General features: G+C 42.8%; 1 protein-coding gene across 3 annotated transcripts in view; it reads right to left on the reverse strand.

Annotated features, from left to right (window-relative positions):
- Nucleotides 1-23,248, reverse strand: part of KDM2A (lysine demethylase 2A) — a 107,212-nt gene that overhangs the window by 29,830 nt on the left and 54,134 nt on the right. The window contains exons 1-10 of one of the 3 annotated variants that reach the window (XM_045297221.1): nt 21,262-21,371; nt 17,629-17,767; nt 16,832-16,910; nt 14,394-14,440; nt 11,104-11,282; nt 6,934-7,040; nt 6,517-6,610; nt 5,393-5,546; nt 4,552-4,667; nt 844-970 (exon numbers count right to left, since the gene is read on the reverse strand). In XM_045297221.1, coding sequence (XP_045153156.1) covers nt 844-970; nt 4,552-4,667; nt 5,393-5,546; nt 6,517-6,610; nt 6,934-7,040; nt 11,104-11,282; nt 14,394-14,440; nt 16,832-16,910; nt 17,629-17,758 — 1,033 coding nt within the window. In that variant the 5' untranslated portion in view covers nt 17,759-17,767; nt 21,262-21,371. Of the gene's footprint in view, nt 1-843; nt 971-4,551; nt 4,668-5,392; nt 5,547-6,516; nt 6,611-6,933; nt 7,041-11,103; nt 11,283-14,393; nt 14,441-16,831; nt 16,911-17,628; nt 17,768-20,396; nt 20,459-21,261; nt 21,372-23,248 lie in introns of those variants that run through there. The other 2 variants (XM_045297222.1, XM_004713575.2) reach the window with 2 other exon arrangements.

The following is a 23,248-nucleotide window of genomic DNA, read 5'->3' on the forward strand; positions in this document are numbered from 1 at the left end:
TGAGGTGATGGGTAGGTAGCTCCTAGACCTACATCAATGTTTCAAGAAAGGTACTACTATGTGGTTGGTTACCTGACTTTACGCAGAGTACCAGGCAGGGGGGGAGAGCAATAGAGAACTAGAGGAATGTTGTGTGCTTTGTCGGTGTTATACGGCACCCTGGCTGGCTCATCCCTTCCTTGTGACCCTTCTGTAAGGGGATGTTCAGTTATCTACAGATGGGCTTTGTGTTTGTGTCTCGACTCCGAACTCCTATGTTCGCATCCAATCAATTCTTTGTTTTGGGTCTTCTGATAAAATATTTTTCTTGATAAACATGAGCGAACATTAACAAACCAGGGTTAAGAGCATACATTTCAGTGTCTAACCAATCTAGGTTTAAATTATGGCTTTGCCACTTAACAAACTATAAGAGATCACAGACAACACCTACACCACAGGTAATTCTAATGACTACTTGGTATAGTACCTGGAACATTTTAAGAATTATTATAATAAAACAAATCTCATTTTGTACTGTGCCCAAAGACCATTCATTGTACAATTAACCCTTCGAACAATGTTCATCTTTCTTGAGGAGCTAATTCTAATAATTCAGACAAAGATGGTATCCAGGGCATTTCATCCAGAGAACTGGATAAATTACAACTACCATTCAACTCGAGTGAGGAATTTTTATACTTTCAAGTAGGATAAGTTGGAAGGCAGGCAAACACATAGACAAGCAAGCAAGCAAGCAAACCAACCAACACTAAGCTACTGAACAATAGCCTACCCTATTAAACATTCCTGCAGGTTGTAAAACATGTCTCGTCTGGCAGTTCAGGCAGGCAGCACACTTACCCATGCTAAGAGACTCTTTCTGAAACTCCTTAGTTAGGTGGGAGCGGTTGGTTATGCAATACACATAGCGCTCCAACACGTACCAGCACATCTCATAGTAGAAGGGATAGCGGAACTTGTTTGGTACCTATACAGGAATACATCATGAAAAATGTAAGCTGATAGCAATTTTCAGGGCAAAACAGTAAAATATATTGAAGCACTATACTAATTAACTCAGGTAAAACTCTGTTCAGTCAACCTGGAGTGTTGGAACACAATCTCTCTAGGTAATCGGTACTTGGAAAGACCAGTGAGAGCCACCAGCAAATTGTTTTGACTGAATGGAAAATGGTAAAACAAAACAAAACAAAACTTGTTTTTTGGGTGGTGGGGTGGGGGTTGGATGGCGTAAAATGTTGGTGTCAGATATGTTCTACCTAGCTGAGAAGGTGGTTTGAGAGTTCTTAGGACACGGAGGTGTGACAGGCACTCTTGCCTCTACTATTCAGTTTCTCCTGCATCAGAAGGCAGTGGAACAGAGAAGCCAAGGGAAAAACAGGGCATGGGTTGCAGCTACATGTTTTTACAATGTCCTCGCATAGATGGAAATACAATCAGAGACTCTGTCATCCTGGGTCCAGGTCAGGACACAGCACTAATGCCCCAACTATCGGCACTCAGCTCTGCAGCCTAGGACTTGGTCATTTGCCAATTTGATATGTTCACAAATCAAACTAGGGTTCGTGTGAGCAGGCCAGACACTACCTTTCGTTTTCTTGTCCTTTTCTCCCAAAGTAGCTTGAGATCACTGCAGCAGAAAGAGCATGAGAGTGCCCTTTAGGTCTGTCCCGGCCACCACTGCCAAGCCAGGTGAGCCTGGGCTGGTCAGTGAGGAAGGCCAATGATGGGACCATCCTAGAGATACTTTGCTGGCTTCTGTTGGAGGCCGTTCTTGGAAAGAATAAGTCACCCAACTCCCTGCAGATCAGTGTGAATGCGTCATCCACGAGCAAGCACTCCTGTCATGAAGAGAGAGGACTTCACCTAGCCCTTTCAAAGACCCCTGTCAGGGACTCTTCCTAAACCAAGAAGATCTGCACATGGAGTGAGGAGATGGCCTTCCTCATCACAAGGCAGCAGAGGGAGAGGTTTCACATCACCTGCCCCACTGGCTTTCTGGTGCAGACTCTGGGCCTGTTTACACGGGAACTAGACTTTTCCTCCCTTACTTCAAACATCAAATGCCTTTATTTCTTTGGGGCAAAGTTAATAGGTACATGATTCTGAAAAATAAAACACAACAAAATATACTCTGCCTCTCCATTAGCCTCTGAAGTATTCAAGCATTTTCCTTGAAGGGCCTCTAGTAGGAGTTCAGAACAACTCCCAGCCTCACAGCCTTTGTGAACACTACGGAGAGCTTCGTTGACAGTGGGCGGGGGCGGAGAAAAAGGAAATAAAACATAAAATAAGGGCTTTAAACATGTCGGTTTTTTCACTCAGCCCACTTTCTCAACAATAGCCAAGGCACTGTAATGTATACCTGACCTACCTGAATTACAGTTTCCCTGGACTGCCAACCACCAGAGTATAATTTCTAAGATGGGGTTAAAGTTAGAGGTGTTTTTTTTCAATCTTCATTATAAAAATTGAGATGCTCAGCATTACCAGTAGAGTAATACACTTCTACAAATTATATATAATGTCTTGAATCTACAATATGCCTCATTACTACTTCTGTAGAACATTCTTAGACTATATTCTTTCTACTTAAACACTGTCAGTTGACATAAACTTATAAGGGTTGGTTTGGGCATGTTATAAAGGTTTGGTGTGGAAAGAAAAATCAAAATTCTGGGTTTGTATGTGTATGATATTTTACAGAAAACCGAAAGGCTTCCTTGTTTGGAATGAAATAATTAAGAATAGTATGGTGGTCAGATAGGGACAAAGGATGTACAAAGGAATTTGAAACGTCAGGACAGGTTCTCACCAGTTTAGCTGACTGCATGGAATGCCATGCAGAGGCAAGGTGCTCACTGTACCCGGGCTACTGACCATCTGAGGGGCTTCAACTCATGCATGGAAAAATGGGATGGAAAAATAATGGAATGTACCCCAAAACCTTGATGAAGCCCTCGCCTAGCCTCCCTTTCTTGCTTGAATGCATTCGCAGGAAGACATAGCAGGTACTTGGTCCCTGAAACTGAACAACCAATTAAGCCCCAGGTATAACAATTATCTTCAGCCATGAAAAGGGAATGCTTTCTAAAAACTAATTTCCGGACTGCATCCAACAGCAGGTGGGTGGCATTACTTCTTAAAATGATACCGGATAAAACAAGAAAATTAGATATTCTTTTGAAACATTTAAACTACTTTTTACAGATATTCCTTTATTACAACGTTGAACTAATTAAACTACTTAACTTTTGTAGTTGAACTTTTCTTAACAAGCAGAAATTCACTTTTGTAAAATTTACCTAGAAGCACTTTCTTTGAATTATACTAAAAGGCCAACAACAATGCCAAGTGTGTGCATGAGGTGATGGGTAGGTAGCTCCTAGACCTACATCAATGTTTCAAGAAAGGTACTACTATGTGGTTGGTTACCTGACTTTACGCAGAGTACCAGGGTCAGTGACCACTACTGAATGCTGTGCCCTAAGAACAACAGTACAACTAAACCATGAACACTTGTGGACCCTCCTTTGCCTAGATTCTGTTAGCATTTCTCCACATTTGCTAATGTCTGTTCATAATGCATTAGTGTTATTTTTGGTGCTAAACAATTTTGTGAACTAAGTCCAGACAGCATGCTAGTCGCTATTTTAGTGTCAATACTTCTTCTGCTTTCATCATCATATTACTATTGAGCTTTGGCCAACCAGGATTCTGATCGGGAATTAAACCTGACTTCCCAAGGCCCAACTCGGCAACAGTTAGTGGATTTGGTCTACTGCCTGTTTTGCAAAGGCCTCTGCCCTAAGGATAGTTTTTGCCATTTTTAAGGGGTTAAAAAAATTATAATAATAGCTTGTAACACTTGAAACTCAAACTTGTATCCATAAACAAACTGTGCTGGAACCTAGTCATGCCCGTTCACTAAAGTGCCCCATACCGACCAGAATTAAGTAGGGTCAGGTATTGTGAGGCCACAGTATAACACATTGACTCTCTGGCCCTTGACAGAAACAGTTGGCCAGATTCTGCCTGAGGCCTCCACTGTCCCTAACATCACCTTCTCTACCTGCCTACAAAGGTTGATGCTATGTAATAGCTGCAGGGAAATTGAGGAAATAAGAAAAAGACACAAGAGTAATTTTGTATAGACCTTACTGTTCTCATGGAACCCATTGAGAAAGGCACATGTGCACTTAGACATACAAGACAGTTTAAGTGCTCTATAGTAATCAGAATAAAGATAAGATAGGTGAATTTAAAGTTGTAAATCTTGAATTGATAAAAGCCCACTATACCAAATTATTCTAGGATCATAAAAATGAAAAGACATGGCTCAAGAGATTACCAAGAACCTAAAAAACTTGAGTGACTAAAAATCAAACATATAGCTCCTTTTAAATTTATATTTTTTCCTGCGTTCCCAATATGTGAAACTTCAATTCAGAGAAAGGTGGGTTTTAACAAATTATCCACGACTGCTTAACATCTTGTGTCTTGAGTGGCAAACATCTTCACACCCAATTGTTACATACAATTACTTACCCGAGTCCGATCTTCAATGTTGTATATTTTTAACTGCATGGGGATATTGAAGCTATGCAGAAAATTGCCTCCAAAAACTAAGGTATCTGTAGGAGTATACACAGCATGGATCCACCCTAGAAGAAAGGGACCGTAAAGCAGTGGTTGGAAGCAATGATCATAAGGCAGCTCACAGAGCCAGAGTCAGACTCCTGGACCACACCCTCTTTTAGGGGTCAATCAAGTTACCAAATCTCTTAAACCCCAATTCACTCTATAAAATCAAGTTAAGTTACACCTCACCCGATTACTGGTGACTATTAAGTGAGAAATGGAATGCAAAGTGCTTTTATCATATAGTAAGCTTTTAACAGAGCTGTTGCCATGATCTGGAGTGCCTACCAGGCTCTGCACAGATTACACACATTCTCATTTCCCCTCATGACAAGATGAGACGAAGAAATTTAAATGTTTGCCCCAGATGGTTTTACAGCAGTAAGCAGACAGACTTCCAGCACCGGTGCTCTTTAGGGTGCTTAGCTTTTAGCCAGTGACTTGATTGATCACAGTTCCTACTGATTCTGCCGGGCAGCCTTAGAAGACTTGGCTCGGCAGCTGGGGATCACCTGCAAAACAGGTCCTGTGGCCTCGAGATTCTAAATGACTAGGACTACTGTAGAGCCCAAACGAGGTGTGAAAAGTCTCCACTGGAAATTCTGATGTAAACCTTCAGTGGAGAATCACTGCTTAGGGTTGTTTTTTTAAGTAAGTTCTCAGTCACTACTCCACAAAGAAAGGAGAAGACACCATCTAAGAAGTGACAATGGCTGGAGTGGACAACTACTTCCCGGCTCCTGCTTACCTGAGGGAATGACGAAGGTATAGCCCTGCTTGAGCTCAATGCGCTGGCAATCTGATACCCGGTCACCCAGAAAGATGTCTCCCTGTTTCCCTGACAGCAGCCAATTCTCGTACAGCTCCAGGTTGTGGGCTGTAGGGGGGATGAGCCAGAAGACCTGTGAGTTAAGAAACTTCAGTCTGTTAACAGCCATTGACATGACCCAGTCGTCTCCCTTAACCGATATACAGGCACTAAAATATACAGGCACCAGGGAGAAGAGAGGGCCCTGGGGTTAGACTGAGAACCCAGGACCCCCCCACCCCAGATTCCAGGAGGAGGGTCACCTTGTCTTGTTATCTACGCAGTCCTTCACACAGCCTTTACAGGCCTACCGAAAGGCACAGGTAGTCTGGTATAATACCTGCCAGACACTGTCCTGGCTTGCTTTGTTCCAAGATCATTGTCGCCAAGACCAATAGGACAAGACTTGAAGAAGTTTTGAATGACTTCCCTCATCCTAAATGTATTATATATTTTCATTGCATTTCTACTCTCACGTAAGGTCCACTGCTCACAAATGTATCACTTTTCACAAGGGGAAGAAGGGTAGGTAACGCAGCATTGTGCTGCAGACCCGATATTAACTCTAGGTTTCAGCGCAGCACTCAGAAAACACTCTGACATTCATTACGGCTGGTGATCTGTCAGAGGGGATGAAAGGCTCCTTTGGCTGTGTTTTGACCAATGCCTCCATAGAGGCTAAACTGGCACAGAGCCTCAATCCCTGACTAACATGAGAGTTCACTTTACCACTTTAGTTTATTGCCAGGTAGAAAAGTGATCTTGTCTTCCTAAAGTAATACCTGGGGTTCCTGAGGAGAACCCTGTTTGGGGGACCTAGAAATGGGACTATTGAGGTTTACTAAGTGCTGTGCCAAGGCTAGAGTCTAGGTGGTAGACTAGATGAATTCTAATGCCTTTTGCTCTCTTGCCAAGAAGCACAGCTGAGCCTACAATTCCCTGCAGATACGGGTTGGGACAATTTCCTAATAGATTCGTGTCAAGGGTATATTCAGCATGCAAAATCCAAAGCCAAGTCACATAACCAGCTTCAGAGTGCAGCCCCATCACAAGTTGGACCGTACCTTGCCCCCTTGATGGATGTGGTACCAAACAGAGGTACCACCAAAGTCCACATGGAAGTCAGTATAGCAGCCTCGGACACTCATTAGACAGTACCTGGCCCAAAAAGAGCAGCAGCGTTAGTGCATTGGTGAGCAAAGAGGCCCCTTCCTGCCACATGCCACACTACCGCCCTCCCCCCACCCCCACCCCAGCGACCCTGGGTGAACTCCCAGTGTGTGAGGAAGGGAATTTGGAGCCACCAGGGTGCCAGGATGCATTCTGGTGATCGGAGGCTGTGGCCCTCTGACACACACTCCTGCCTTTGGACGAGGAAAGCCTGTTCTTGAAGTAAGTCATCTTTTTGATTATCTAGCACCAGGAACAAGGTTCCGGAGCTCTCCCATCGCACCCTGAGGAGATGCAGGGAAGCCACTTACTTCTGCACCTTTGGGTACTGCATCTCCAGAATGGCATTGGTTGATTCTGTCTGACTTTCCTTCAAATGCCGTGGCCACATGTTGTCCACCCAGTCAATGAAATCCACCTTTAGGAAGCAGGAGAAACATTTAGGCTTCAAAGGCAGGGTCAGGGTTAAAGATAACTTTAAAGTCAGAAAAACAGCGTTTCTTAAAAGATATATTGAAAGACTACCATTATAAGTGAATTAGAACAATCTATTGGTGAAAACTAGGGTCAATAGGCAAAGACTCTGGAAATAACTATTCAATGAGGATAAAGACTTGTGGTCCCATCAACGTGACTGAAAAAACAGTACTAATAAACATGGATTGATTACTAATACAGCTATGTCCACTACTACTCTTGCAGGCCAACTCTGGTATAAATTTCCTGTTGTTCTTCTATCCAATCAAAGGTGCTATCTAAAAGGTACTTGTAAATGTACCATAAGACTGTTAAGGTCTGGTGTGGGGAGAGGAATGAAGTCCAGCACGAATCTGTAGCCTTGCATGGTCGTGGGCTATAGTTACTAGGAGGCTGAAAATCAGAACCCCCAGGCCTACCATGCTTCCTCAAGACCATTCAAGTCACAGAAACTCATCTGTAAAATGAGGATAACTGCCATGAAGGGATGTTGTGAGAATTGAATATAAGCACACAAAAATGTTTTGAAATAATGTTATCAGAGCTTGGGAACTTTATATATAGTGTTTGATGAAAGGAGAAAGGAAAACCATTAACAACTTAACTCAATAATTTCCACTGGCCTTTAACATGTTCTGTACCTTCAAATATCACGGCTCAATCACTGAACAAAACAGTCCCTGGTGCTGTAACTGGATGCGCCAAACACCCACGAATCTAGCACAGGGCTGTTGTCACAAATATCTAACTAATGGGCTAAAACGTATGCATCTGGTGAGCATTGTATAAGCAATCTCTGTATTTGAACACTGATTTCCCTTGCAATGTGTACCCGACAAAGCAAAGAACTGAGGTCGCAGGAGTTCCCATGGCTGGGATCACCAGGGACTTGGAGAAACAAGGAAGGGGAGGAATAACTGGTAAAGGCTAACTTGCTGCAACGGAGCCAGGAGTTCTAAGGCAGGGCCTAGCCCACTGACCCACTGGTAGGTACCTGCATGAAGAGAAGAAGGCTTGGAGTACCAGAGTATTTTTTACCAAGTGTTCATTTAGGGAAAGCAGACTTTGTGGCTGGATCACCTTTAGCAGCAAGTCAGTCCCTCTGGCCTCCCTTTAGTTGGCATCACAGGGTATCACCCAACTATACAATGAACGTTGTAAGAATGTGGTCACACCTTTCTTCTTAGGTTAAATCCTTAGCCTCTGAATAGGCCTTTGGCTAACGGGTCTGATCCATAGGAGAGCCGGTCTCCTCTAAGAACCATCGCTAGTCTCTCCCTGTTTAGCACCAATTACCACACCTAAAACCAACCCAAACTCATGCCTTCGAGTCCACACCAACTCATACCATAGCAACCCTAGAGGACAGGGTAGAACTGCCTCTGTAGGTTCCCAAGACTGTAACTCTGTATGAGATTACAAAGTCCCATCTTTCTCCCATACCAAATCTAAACTAGACTTAATATACCGAATCAAGACCACTGGTAGTGCAATGGCTTAGTTAAGCCCTCAGCTGCTAATCCAAGGTCAGCAGAGCAGTTCAAACCCATCAGCCACACCATGGGAGAGAAGATAGGCAATCTGCTTGTGTGAAGAGTTCAGCCTCAGAAACTACTCTGTCACTACATGGCCACATGGACTCAATGGTGCCCAGGCACAATAAGAATATGCCCATATACTGTGCAAAAGTGTCCTGTGCCCATGAATGAATCTCCCTCACTAGACAAATCTGCAGATTGTAGTACCTGTTGCCATTTCCACTGTCCCTCACCTCTTGGAACGGCTGGGGTGACCACGGCACACATGCCCACTCCTCACCAGGAAATTCCACTTTTGGCTAACACCACAATGGCTCAAACAATGCCAACCTTAACTGTCCCACTATTCCTTCTGCCTTGAGTTCTAGTCTCTACCCTCTTTGCCTCATTGTTTCCTCTGTTAGATATAGGTAGGTACTACTTCTTCCCTCCCCACTCCTTCCAGTTTAGTCTGGGTGGCTCCTTCCTATGGGCTGCCACAACACTGCATAGGCACTCACTTTTGAAGCACCTACCATATGACAGTGTATCTACACCCAGTTCCTTGTCTGTCTGCCCCCAGAAGACAAGGACCGTTGTGAGGACAAGAGCACCTCTAGCCCCCGAGCAGTGTGCTCACCATGAGGCAGGCACTCAGAGAATCAGTAAGCACACTCTGTAGTGAGGAGGGTCCTAAGAGCCAAGGAGCTCCAGGCTGAGAAACACCTGCAGGAAACTTTCTCCACATCGACTGGTGGCGGCGGCGGTGGTTACACAGGGAGCACACCTGTCACTATTTACTGTCAAGCACACTTACAAATGGGTGCCCTCAACTGCATGCCAGTTATACCACAATGAAGCTGACTTTTTAAAAAGCACCACGCCATCTACAGGAAAAGTCCTATGTAAATGGAAGGATACACCTTTAGGGGATAAACACCAGAAGAAAAAGCTATGCACTGCTTACATAACTAAGCAGGAAAAGCTTGCTTTCTTCTCCGGGCTACCTGACTGAAAACTACTCACGCAATCTCCTGGCGTTTTCATCCCCGAATGATACTTGAGCATTGTGGCCTCTGCTCCTCGATAATTCTCTCTTTCTCACCCTTTCACAGGTCCTAACTCTCACTTTTTATAAGACAATAGAGTGTGAGTATCATTAAAAAACTAAGGCTGCCATAAAGACGGCAATTTGTGAACAGCCACTCAGTTCTCCTACCTTTTAAGACAGGAACAATATGATTCTGCCAAGTCTGACTTTCACATCTGTAATCATGCTATTCTTAAACTGAGATGCCAGAAATAAATAAATAAACAAATTAACTAACTAACTAATTAATTAATTCATGCACGGCCAATGTTATCGCAATGCTTCTCTCTCTCATGGAATTCTTTATTTTTGAAAAAATTAGTTTAAATGGACTATGTTTGGGAACAAAAAGTCAAATTTTAACCACCTCGTTTCCAATACTTCCACAGGATCATATAATGATCATGTAAAAAGAATCCTATTATTAATATTCTGAGAGGAGGGGACTGCTTAGTGAGAAAGTCTGCACCGAGTTGTAGTAACTAGAAGCAATGACAAGAAATTTTGTCTCTTCCGGCATTGAAATAGGAGAGCCCTTTCACCTTCTGTTGATGGGTGCAAGTGTGCCGGCGTGAAGAACAGTGCAATACACTAGCAGACCACGGAGGTATGCACTAAGTAACAAAGTGTTAAGCAATTCCTTTATCAACTTTGGAAATCAAGTGACACAAATAAGATACTTTGACTTGAGCTGGAATAAATCATTCAAATATTGACTTTAATAAGATAATAAGACATTTCAAGTCTCAGTGCTCCAAGTGGAATGCTTGGATCAAGGGAGTTCTGAGTCAGGAAGTTCATAAAGAAGGAAAATCTAGGTGCAAATATGACAAAGTAGATCCCAAAAGTGAAACCAAGCCCCCTCAGGGAACTAATTATTCCCAGCATTCTGTAGGCAGTCCCAAGGTGAGTTATTACACTAACGTCTGCCTTCAGGGAAGCTAAGACTCAAAACCAAATTTGGTTAACTTTCCCCTAAGGGCAGGGCGACTAGCTCTTTCTACTAGTTATCCCTACATCATTCTAAGCAACATCTCATACAATGATCATGTTTCAGTCAACCTTATTAACAAGGATGAAACTATAGGACAGACATTTCTTAGGCAGACTTCCCACTGATGACTCTCCTAAGAGCGAATTCTGAGCATCTCCATTATATGTCATGACCACCATTCCTAACCGCAATTGGCAATGAGACTAAGCAAATCAGTGTACTAGACTTACTGTGCACTAGACTCCTCCCTAAATAAAATTATTTTGAAAAATGAGAGACCTTCTAAAAATACGAGTTACTCTTGTCCAATTGTCATGTTCACCCAGACAGAAAGTTATCAATTCTTCCAAGACAGAAACCACCTTCCTGGTAACAGTAGCAAGGTGGCGACCAGCGGACTCACCGTGGAGGGCCTCTGCACCATGTTCTCTAGCCTGGTATGACTAAACTCCAGGCTGATGACATTATAGAGCTTCTCCCGCTCATCCTCTGGAGTCTCATAGTAGCGGGTCCACTGGGCCATGGTCATTTCGATGCCTTTCTGTGTGTTCACATCCATGACATCTACCATGCGGCGACTCCCTGCAAGGAAAAGACACAGTGATCTCTCCTCTGAGCCACCAATATCCTGGCATAGATGAACAACATGAAGCATGGCGGAAGGGAACCCATGAGCCTTTCTTACTAAGTGTATTCAGTAGCAGGCAAGAGGGCGGTTCCCACTCTCAAGATGTAAAATCAACCAAAAATCAAATCACAGAGAATGAGCAATGTTCAAACTAACAATTACTCCCATTGGCATATTTACTATATGAGGGAGCTTCAAAAAGCTCGTGGGGAAAAAATCCTATCATCTTTTCTTTTTTAAAAATCATTTTATTGGGGGCTAAATTCTATCATCTTTGCATTCTATTTTCCCCCTGAACTTTGTGAAGCCTCTTCATGTGGCCAAGTATGACTTTTGCATTCAGAACTGATTTGATCCTAACACATTTACATACTAAATAGGAATCCTGCTTTCACTGAGGAAAAGCATGCAGTTTGCAGTTAAGGAGCAGGACTTAAGCTAGACAACTGGACTCAATTCTCTTATCTACATCGGACTGAACATCCACGCGTCTGATCTTTGATTCATGTTGTGGATGGACTTTTATGCCACTGACTTGTACATTTTATAATGGTGGTGGTGATAACTTTTGAGCTGTTTAATCCTCTACAGCAGCAGTTCTCAAGCTGTGGGTCAAGACCCCTTCGGGGTCGAACGACCCTTTCACGGGGGTTGCCCGAATCATAACAGTAGCAAAATTACAGTTATGAAATAACAATGAAAATAATTTTATGGTTGGGGGTCACCACAACATGAGGAACTGTATTAACGGGTCGCGGCATGTGGAAGGTTGAGAACCACTGCTCTACAGTAATTTTTACAATGGAATTTGTTCCTTTTAGAATGTAGAGCAGCAAAAAAAAAGAAAAGAATGTAGAGCAGAGTGAGCCAAAGCTGTACTCATCCCAATGCCACCACATTAGCAGAGTCCGTGTGCCACAGCACTTGAGAGCCAGAGTGATAGCTAACTTCCACTGAGCACTTAGTGTACCTCACACACGACTCTGAGGACTTTCCTTTTCCATCATGTTTTAAGGGGGGAGGGCTGGAATTTGAACCCACACAGTTTTGTTCCAGAGCTCACACTCTCACTGGCTCTGTCCCATGACATAAAATGCATAAGACAAAATCATCACTTTTTTTTTTTAATATTACATTCCTTCTGGGACAAAAACAACTACACTGGAGATGAACATTCAAGTCAGGTTTAAAAGAAGACTAGATTACCACGGGTACATGTGGTGATAATAGATTATGGTAATCATCAATATTTTGTTTGTCACATTTTAACAATCATTAATTGTCCAAAAAAATTAATCCAGAAAAACTCAGGTTTCAAAAAACTTAGGACTTTCTAGTTCATATTTAGTTAATTACAATCACTATTTGATACGCCTACTGGTCTATTGGAAAATAAAGGTTGCAAATGGCTTCTAAAGATCAGGGTAGTGAATGAATTACTGAGGAAACAAAATGGTAATGAAGTGGGAAAACCCTGAAAGATTCATAACTGACTGAGTCTTTGTATTGTACAGATTAGAATTTGGATGCTCTAAGTCTGTAACGGGTTCCAGGGACTGACATTTTTCAGCAGCAGCACCTATTCTGAAGCAAGCCCTCTGTACAACACTTTGGGAAACCCAGCATTGCCAGAAGGCCTGATGGCCAAGAGAGAAAAGGTGGGTCAGCCATTAACCATGGGTCCCGGGATGGTCCTGACCTACAGGGCCTCTTCGGAAAGAAGTCAAGACAGGGACAGGGAAGCACTTCTAAGAGTCCTGCCTCTTGATGAGTGGAAATGAATTCTGCTGATTATTCCACAAATTTATTGAGCACTTATTACTTCAGGGCCTGTGCTAGGATACAGAGACAGGCAGATGACTGGAATCTCACACAGAAACAGTGAGGGTTAGAGAAATTTCCTCTATCTGGGCTAGCGACAACTTTAAGATCTCTTATGAAGAGACTAGTCTCAAACTGAGTAGAAAGGGCCCTCAAGTGGCCAAGAGATGTTACTACAACATTTCATTTCCAAAGCCAAGGGAAGGGGGCACTGGCACTGGAGCTTCAGGGTAGGCAACAAAACATACGTAGCCAAGTTTTAAGGCTAGGAGGAAAAAGCCAGAAACCTCTTTCGTTTCAAGCCCTGCTGGAAACATTTCTCCAAGACATGGTTGTGCTTTACAGCCTTACTGTGTATAGCAGGGGGACCACCCTAGCTAATGGTCCAGGGATGTCTTAGGCCATACTCATGATCTGTAGAAACCCCAGCTGAGCTCCTACTGGTCCTAGAACATTTTCTCCTTTGTCCTTGGATGCTATCAAGTCCATTCCAGCTCACAGCAGAGTAGAACTGCCCCACAGGGGATTCAAGGCGGTGACCTTCCCCAAACAGTTCACTGGGCCTGTCTTCCCTGGTATCTCTGGGTGCGTTTGAACTGCCAACCTCTCAGCTAGCAGTCCAGTATGTGACCACTGGGGCCATACGGGGACGCCCAGATTTAATGGTTCCAGTGTCTTTTATTTTCCTAAACTTGTATTTGCATTTCCCTAAATGCACTGTTCTATTTGAACTTCATAAAACACATCTTTGTTTAAGTAAAGCGTCAAGTTAACCACTCACTAATTAAGAGGACCGTCAAATTAGACACTTCAAAGCTTACAAAGTTGCAAGCCTTGGCCAAGTTACCAAATGTAACACTGGTGAGAATTTCCTGGAAATTTCTGTATTAGTTTTAGAAAACGGAGGGGAACCACATATACAATGAAGCTTAATTCTGAGATACAATACAGATTCCTCAGCCCCTTTTCTGAATAGGTTGCCCTGGAAGGCAAGCCCTTCAAAGTAGGGAAGGAAGGAGGGCAGGAGAAAATGATAAATGCCAGCTGGCAGCGGAGGTTCAAATGTTCTGAGGCTATTAAGTACTCTACTTACTAGGGGTAACACTTTTGGAATCCCCTTTGAGAAAATCCTTGGTTGCTAACAAAATAGTAGTTTCTAATCAAGTGTACCTTGCAATGTGCCTCAGCCTTCAGTCTCAGCCCCTGCCTCCAAGACACACAGACCACGGCAGCCTGATACTTACCCACGCACATTTTCACATCGTTCACAGTGAAGTCTGGATCTGGCATCCTGTGAGACAAAGACCAGTGAGGATAAATGGAAAGGGCCATTTCTCAAGTCACAGAGAGGTTTTTTCCCCCTTTTCTTAAAGCGTGGAGAAATTCCCATCAGACACACTGATCACATTTAAAATAGAGGTATATTTTAAATTAAAAGTAACCATATACAGTGAACCCTCGCCACTTCGCGCTTCAACTTCCGCAGCTTCACTCTATCGCGGTTTTTGCGTAACAGCACCCACTGCCTACACCCACTCCTTCAGAGGAAAAAGACGGCCACCCACCTGTAGAGTACATCCCTTAAGTCATTTCATAGGCTATTGATTACAGTATTTGTAAGAACTATGTATAATAATACTGTATGTGAAATATGTAATACTGTAAACTAGATGCCATAAATAATATAATAAATAATAATTGTAACGTCCAAAATGTTTTACTGTATTTTCCCTTTTTCGTTTAACAAATTGGGTAATACGAGTGTAATGGTGACTAAAGGGTGTTTTTTCATGTCCTCTATGCTCTAACTACGAAAATATTTTATTTACAAATAAGGAATCTTACTTCGCGGAATTTCATTTATCACAGTAGGGTCTAGAACCGATTAGCCGCGATAAACGAGGGTTCACTGTACCACACAATGTGATCAGTGGTAGATTTCAAGTGGTAGATTTTTTTTTCCGACACCCCCCCCTTCATTCATTTTATTGGGGGCTCTTACAGCTCTTAAAAGTTCCATACAAAAAAAAAAAAAAAAAAAGATTCCATACATCAATTGTACCAAGCATATTTGTACATATGTTGCCATCATCATTTCCAAAGCTTTAAAAAAAATCATTTTATTAGGGGCTCATATAATTCTTATCACAATCCATACATGTATCAATTGTGTAAAGCACATTTGTACATTCATTGCCCTCATCATTCTCAAAACATTTGCTCTCCACATAAGGCCCTGGCATCAGCTCATTTTCCCCCTTCCAAAACATTTTCTTTCTACTGGAGTCCTTGGAATAAGCTCCCCCTTTTTCCCCTCCCACCCTCATGAATTCTTGGATCAATTATATACTGTTATTATTATTTCATATCTTACACTGTCCGTTGTCTCCCTTTACCTACACTTCTGCTATTCATCCCCTTTGGGAGGGGGCTATATATCCAACCTTTTGATGGGTTCCCCTTTTCTCCCCCTTCCCGCTCCCCGCCATCCCCCCACCTTCATGATATTGCTACTCCCACTACTGTACCTGAGGGGTTTAATCTGTCCTGAAGTTCATGTGCTGAGAGATCTTATGTGTAACCAATGTGTGTGGTCTCTGGTCTAGCCAGATTTGTAAGGTAAAAATGGGTCATGGTAGTGGGGGGGAAGGAAGCATTCAGGAACTAGAGGAATGATGTGTTTCACCAGTGCTACACTGCACCTTGGTTGAATCCATCCCTTCCTAATAACCCTTCTGTGGGGGAATATCCAATTGTCTACGGATGGACTTTGGGTCTCCATTCCAACCCCCCTCATTTACATCGATATAGTTGTTTTGGATCTTTTGATACCTGATCTTATCAACCCCTTATGGTCACACAGGCTGGAGTGCTTCTTCCATGTGGGCTTATTTGCTTCCCTACTAGTTGGCTGCTTGTTTAACTTTCAAGCCTTTAAGACTCCAGACACTATATCTTTTGATAACCAGACACCATCACATCTTCATCACATTTGCTTATGCACCCATTTGACTTCAGTTATTGTGTTGGGAAGGTGAGTATCAAAGAGTGCCGGGTTATTAGAACAAAGTGTTCTTACGTAAAGTCTTGAGTAGAGAGGCCCAAAGTCTGTCTGCTATTGTAATACTTAACATATAAATATATGTACATTGGCCTCTATCCTTTTCATTATAAATTAATATATTTACATATATACATGCCTATAGCTATAGCTCTATAAATATATTTTGCCTCCTACTTCTTTCCTCTATTTCCTTTCACCTTCCTCCTATCCCACTATCATGCTCACCCTCCATTTGGCTCTCAAATTTGTTTTCTTTTTAGCTCATCAATACTTTCTCATTTCGTTTAGACTCCTAGTGAGCCTACGGGACAAAGTAGAACTGCCCATGGGGTTTCTCAGGCTGTCATTGTTAGGGGAGTAGATCGCTACATCTCTTTCCTGGGAGTAGCTGGTGGGTTTGAACTGCTGACCATTTTGTTAGCAACCCAGCACTAATCTTTGCACCACTGGGGTTCCCTCCTATAAAGATAAACATTAATTCTTTGTTTACCAATAGAAGAAAAACACATTCTTAAAACTAGATGGGAAACCATTTTCAATTCTCAACTGCCACTGTCTACAGCCCTGATTACAACACAGCCATTCCCAACCACATCCACCCAGGCTGGGGACACTTACTTGATTCCAAGGCCATCGGAGTCCTTGAAAATCAGAGGGTCTCTCAAGCCACCACGCTGGATGTACTCTACATTGAAATCTGTCACCACAGGAAAACACCGGTTAGAAAAGCTGGAGAAGCACTACGAGGACCTGCGTAATGAGGTAGAGGTGCTGCTGGTTGCCTTGGGCACACGGTTATGTCAGACAATAAATGCTTGTTACTAAGAAACATCTCTTAGGTTACAGCAAAGTGAACAGAGAAGTGGGGCTTGAGGGGCCAATGTGCTAGGTCTAGGTCTGCACATCCAGAGATGCATGGGCTGAGAATCAAGCCCACGTCTATACTGCATGAAAGGCAAGAACACTACCATGGAAGCCCCATTGCCTCCAAATGCTGCTGTCTAGTCTAATGAAAGCTTACTTCTAAAACAGCAGAGAATGACTTGCAGCGGGGAGGCCGGGGGGCCAAGAACAAGGAAAAATAAAGGTAAGAGCATCAACAGGCCACATCATAGCTGCAGAGACACTGCACCCTCAGGTTCCAGGGTCTCCTGTTTGTTGCTGAGTCGATTCTGACTTCTAGCGATCCTACGGGGCAGAACAGAACTGCTCTCTGGGTTTCCTAAGTCGCATGCCATCTTTATGGGAGGGGAGAGGAGATCGCCCAGTCGTTCTCCTATACACTGGCCGGTGAATTCCAACCACCAACTCTTCCGTTACAGCCAAGCATTCAACCACTGTACCCCAGGCCTCCTTCCCAGATTTTCCTTGGTCCCAATCAGGATGCTACAGATCTGAACCAAGGTGATACTGACCTTTTCCCTCCATAAAAGTAACAAAATTGGCATTGTATTTGTTGGTGTGGAGCTTCTCTTCCAAGTCAAAGGTTCTCTTCCCCTCAATCTCATCATCGGAAATGCCATCGTCTTCATAGCGCCGCCGCATGGTGCCGCGCTGGGGAGAGAAGGGGTGGTGAGGCTGAGACCATGGGCTTTCCCATTCCTGTCCAAAAGGACTCCCAGTTTCCAACCAAAGTGCTACTTCTAACTTCAGTTGTTAAGGCAAACCTCCATTTTCCTTGTTTTACTGATATTTTCCTTCTCTGGTCAAGATCTAACAAAACTTTTGTGAACCACTGAGTTAGTTTCTTGTTTATGAATTTTACCTGTGCTCTTTGAGCCCAGCGATAAAAATTTACAACATAACTATTTAATCTATCAGGCTGGGAAAAATGACTTTACGGATACCTCACACTGGGATAAAAATATCATGTTTATAGGACAATGCTCTGATGAGCAGCCAGATCAGCTTTCTAAACAACGTTCAAGAATACACCAGAACATTCGAATCACTGGACCCCAAACTCTTTTACCTTGGCTACAGGAAGAAAGGTAATCTCAATAGTATTCCAAACAGTATGCTGTCAATATTTGGCTTTAAAGAAAACATGTCTTCCCAAAGAAATCCACAAGTGCCCAACAAGCATGTGAAGATTCTCAACATAACTCACTGTTATTGTAAGTTACCTTAACCATCAAGTCAATTCCAACCCACGGCAACCCCACAAGCACAGAGCCGAAATGCTCCACGGGGTTTTCAAGTCAGGTGGTACAAAGATTCAGTGCTTGGCTATTAATGAAAAGGTTGTCACTTCAAACCCACTAGCAGCTCCTCCACAGGGAAAAAGACCTGGCAACGTGCCCACCTTAAGCCTAGGAAACCTCTGGAGCAGTTTTACTTACTCTATAGGGTCACTGATTTTGATCCTAACAACTGCAACAATAGTTACTGGGAGTTGATAAACCCACTGCCATAAACCCCAAACGCAAATCAAAACCACAGTGAGACACTGCTTCACCCCTATGAGGCTGGCAAAAATACAAATTCAGGTGATTTTGTTACTGAGGATGTGGAGAAACAGGACCCCTTCAACATTCCACTTGAGGACTTAAAATGGTGCAGCCCCTTGGGAAAGCAATCAGGCAGTTCTGAAAATGTTAAGGAGAGTTTTAAACAACCAGTAATTCCACTCCTAGGTCTACAAGTAGACCCAGGGTTATGAACAGCATTCATTCTTAAGTGTTTCTTTAAGTTGAATACGTGGAACAGTGGGAATAGGGCACCTGGTTCTCATTGAGCCTCAATGCAAGGAAAGCCTAGTCAATGATTGAAAAGCTGCACATGCAATGAAGGTGATGGTGATGAAGAATTTGTTGCAAGAAGGGATGGGTTCAATCACTTCAAAGTGAGGGCAAGCTGATATCACATTAAAGGGTCCATACCAAGTATATACCCAAAAGATCTGAAAAGATGTCTCTTCACAAAGACTTGTCCAGATATTCGTAACAGCATGATTCCCAATGTGAAAGGTGGGAAAAAACCAAATGCCCACCAACGAATGGACCAATAATATGTGGCAGAGATCCACACGATGTACCAGTGCATGGAGGAACCTTGAAAACATTCAACTAAATAAAGAAGGCAGATCCGACAGGTCACCATGGTGTATGATCCCATGATATCAAATGCCCACAACAGGCAAATCCATACAGAGGGAATGGCTTGGTGGTTTCTCGAAGCTGAGGGGAGGAGCGAGAGACCAGAGAGAGGGGGTTGGAAATGACAGCTAATAATATAGGTTTCTAATACAGGCTTTCTTTCTGATGAAAGAAAATGTTCTAGAACTAGACAGTACTGTTGCTTGTAAAACTGAAAATACAAAAAACCATTAAGCTATATACTTTAAATGAGTGGATTTTATGGTATATGAAATATATCTCAATAAACTATGGTTTCAAAATGTTGTTTATGTTGTCATTTTATCTTCTAAATTATTTTACTTTGGTCAGTTTTAAAACAGCTGACATTTCTTGGGAAGCAGGCAGCAGGAAATGAAGAGGCAAAGGCCTTCCTCCACAGCTGACAGAGAGAGAACACACTGCAACCTGAATGCATACTTCTAGTCTCCGAACTGTGAGAAAATATGTTTTTGGTTTTTTTTTAATAATCATTTTATTAGGGGCTCATACATACATCATTTGTGTCCAGCACATTAGTACATATGTTGACTTCATCATTCTCACAACACCTGCTTTCCACTTGAGCCCTTGGTGTCAGCTCCTCATTTTTTCCCCTTCCCTCCCCGCTTCCCCCTGAACCCTTGATAATTTATAAATTATTATTATTTTATCACATCTAAAAGTCTGTTTCTTAAAGCCATCCCCTTGTGGTATCTGTGCTATAGCAGCACTAGATGACTAAAGCAGTGCCAGGCAAAGAAACCCTACCCTAGAGGGTGTGCTAAGAACCACCCCAACCAAACAAGACCCACTTGCCATCAAGTTGATCCCAACGCACAGTGATCCTAAAGGACAGAGTAAAACAGCGCCATAGGGTTTTTTAGCACACAGGCTCATGTTTCGCCCAAGCGGTGGATTCGAACCACTGACCTTGCAGTTAGCGGTCCAGTGCTAACCCACTATACCCCCAGGACTCCTTAATAACACCCAAGCCTGAAACTTAAAGCTAGGTACCGATAATTTACAACTGATTATAGAGCGCCTCAATTGCCGTAAATACTTACGACAATAAGGTGGTAATGAAGAAAGGTCTCTGGGCCAGGGTATGGGGAGAAACAAAGACATAGAAAATTAAAATGAGAGGAAAGAGATTTGACCGTTTCATCCCAGGAAAGGGAGGTGCAGTTCCAGGCAGGAGCCCTAAGGAGTGATTGCTGCTAACTTTTCCATATTTGGCAGAGTCCGGGGCCACTCTTCCACCTAGAACCTTTGCTGTTGTAGCTCACAGTGGCAGGACTAGAATATGTGGGTACTTCAAAAAGGCTATGGAAACACTGTTACCATTCGATTCCATTTTTCCACGAACTTTTTTAGGACTCCATTTTTACTGATAAAGCCATCATTGCTCAAAATATTTTTAGATTTTTTTTTTTTTAGGGGAGGGAGGAGGAAATAGTTTTTCACTGACAACTTCTTAGAGAAGTGTTTTTTTTAAAACAGGTATCACCCAACTCTCCCCGTCACCTTATTTTGTACATATCTCTGAAGAGAATGCCAAAAGTTCCAAATACTTCACAAAGTCAAAGTAATAATGTTAGAGGAGTATGTTGTTGCTAGGTGTCATGGAGTCAGTTCTGACCCATCGCAACCTTATGCACAACAGAACGAAACACTGCCTGGTCCTCCACCATCCTCACAATTGTTCCTCTGCCTGAGCCACTGTTGCAGAAAGAGGATAGTCTCCCACAATAATCAATTTTTAGAAAGCAGTCCTTTGCCATGTACATTCTAATGTTTGTTTTCAAACCCCATCCTGTTCCTAGATCTAGCACTAAGGACCTTCTTCAGCAGGAGAAAATGAACACCCTGATTCCCTAAAACGGCAGCAACTGGAGCCACAACAGTAAAGCACTTGGCAGCTATACATACATACAGTTCCACGGAGAGACAAAGACCAGGTTACTTGTTGGCCTGCTAGGCCGCCAGGTCAGGAGTTCACAATCAGCAGCTGCTCCGAAGAAGAAAGATGCAGCTTTCTGCCCATAGAGAGTCTCTAAAAGTGGGTGAAGGGAGACGTTGGACAGTGTAAGATATGACAAAATCATAATTTATAAATTATCAAGGGTTCATGAGGGAGGGGGAGGAGGGAGGGGGGTAAATGAGGAGGTGATGCCAAAGGCTCAAGTGGAGAGCAAATGTTTTGAGAATGATGAGGGCAACGAATGTACAAATGTGCTTTACACAATTGATGTATGAATGGATTGTTATACGAGTTGTATGAGCCCCCAATAAAGTGAGTAAAAAAAAAAAGAGTCTCTAAATCTAAAGAGACAGTTACTGGTTCCTTGGGGGTATGAGACAGGGGAGGTCGGGGTGGGGAGAGAACAGAGAGCTAATAACGAAGAGTACATGAATGAAGAAAATGTTCTAAAACCAATAGTGGTGATGACTGTACAACTCTTCTTGATGTGACGGAACTACTTAACTGTAGGATATGTAAATTATATGCCAATAAAACTGTTGGGGGGAGGGGTAAGAGTTACAGTCTCAGAAATGCAAAGGTGGTTCTACTCTGTCCTACAGGGTTGTGATGAGTTGGAATTGACTGGATGGCGGTGAGACGTCTACAGGGAAGGCTTCTGCAATGCCTACTTCCTAAAGACAATGAAGCTGGTTTTTTCTTGGTTACAATTAGGAGTTGTTTTGTTACAATTAGGAATTCAGAGATAATGGGAAAATTACTGTACCCATTTGAATACTGTCAGGAGTTGGGTTGAAACCCTGATGTAAGTAAACAGCTACAGCTTATCTCCAAAGTGCTTACAAACATGCTCAATTCTCCTAACATTGCAGAGCAGCAGCAGTCACACTGCCTCTGTTACAGGGAAACCTAGAAGACAAGGCTCTGTTCACAGGAGGGAGAACAGCCACCAAGCTCTCTCATCCACCAACATGGCCAAAGAACACAAATTGGTTGCTCGGCTTATTAACGGTGCTTTCACTCCAGGAAAGGCAGTTACTGACCTCTCTCGGCCTCTGGGCCTCACCTGGCCCAGTGTCATAGTGCGAAGCAGGCACAAACCCAGAACTGAAATCCACTCCAACCACCGTTTTCTCAAAGGCAATTTGCACTCTTCATTGGTCGCCAGAGCATATTGTACTGGAATTGCAGGCCCATATAACCACTAACATACATCTAACTTCTAAATTTTCCATAACGAGTAAATTACTGTTGTTAGCTGCTGTCAGGCCAATTCCAGATTTGCAGGAACCATGTACAACAGAACAAAATGCCACCTGTTTTGTCTATTCCCCAAGATCAGTCAGGAATTGAATCATTGTGATGCACAGGGTTTTGCCACTTGCAAGTTTTCAGGAGTAGGTTGCCAGGTCTTTCTTTCTATCCATCAAGTCTCCCCTTGCAGGCAGGTACTAGCTGTGTGCATGAGGTGCACTGGCTGGGAACCAAGCCCAAGTGTCTGGCTAAAAAGTGAGAATGCTACTACTGAAATACCAATGTCCCCAAAGTAAATGATAGAAGTAACTCTCTAGAAATAAATATCATGGCAACATATACCACCAACAATCATATACTTTTCCATTCTTCCCACACCGGTTTATACTCATCTTAGAACTCTTTTACATCCTTACAAATAGGAGTGTCCCATGAGGCTTTTGTTTATGAAAGTTATAACTATAATTACTTTTTATTAAAATGTAGCTACCTATTAAGCATTCAAGTAAAATTTAAAAAGCCATTACATGATAATGCAAACATGTTTTTAAGTCATTTTATTGGGGGCTCATACAACTCATCACAGTCCGTCCATCCATTGTGTCAAGCACATTTGTACATTTGTTGCCCTCATCATTCTCAAAACATTTGCTTTCTACTTGAGCCCTTGGTATCAGCTCA

The sequence above is a fragment of the Echinops telfairi genome, unplaced genomic scaffold (genome assembly GCF_000313985.2).
Source record: "Echinops telfairi isolate 266 unplaced genomic scaffold, ASM31398v2 ScPeMD7_7417;HRSCAF=8455, whole genome shotgun sequence".
Lineage (NCBI taxonomy): Eukaryota > Metazoa > Chordata > Mammalia > Afrosoricida > Tenrecidae > Echinops > Echinops telfairi.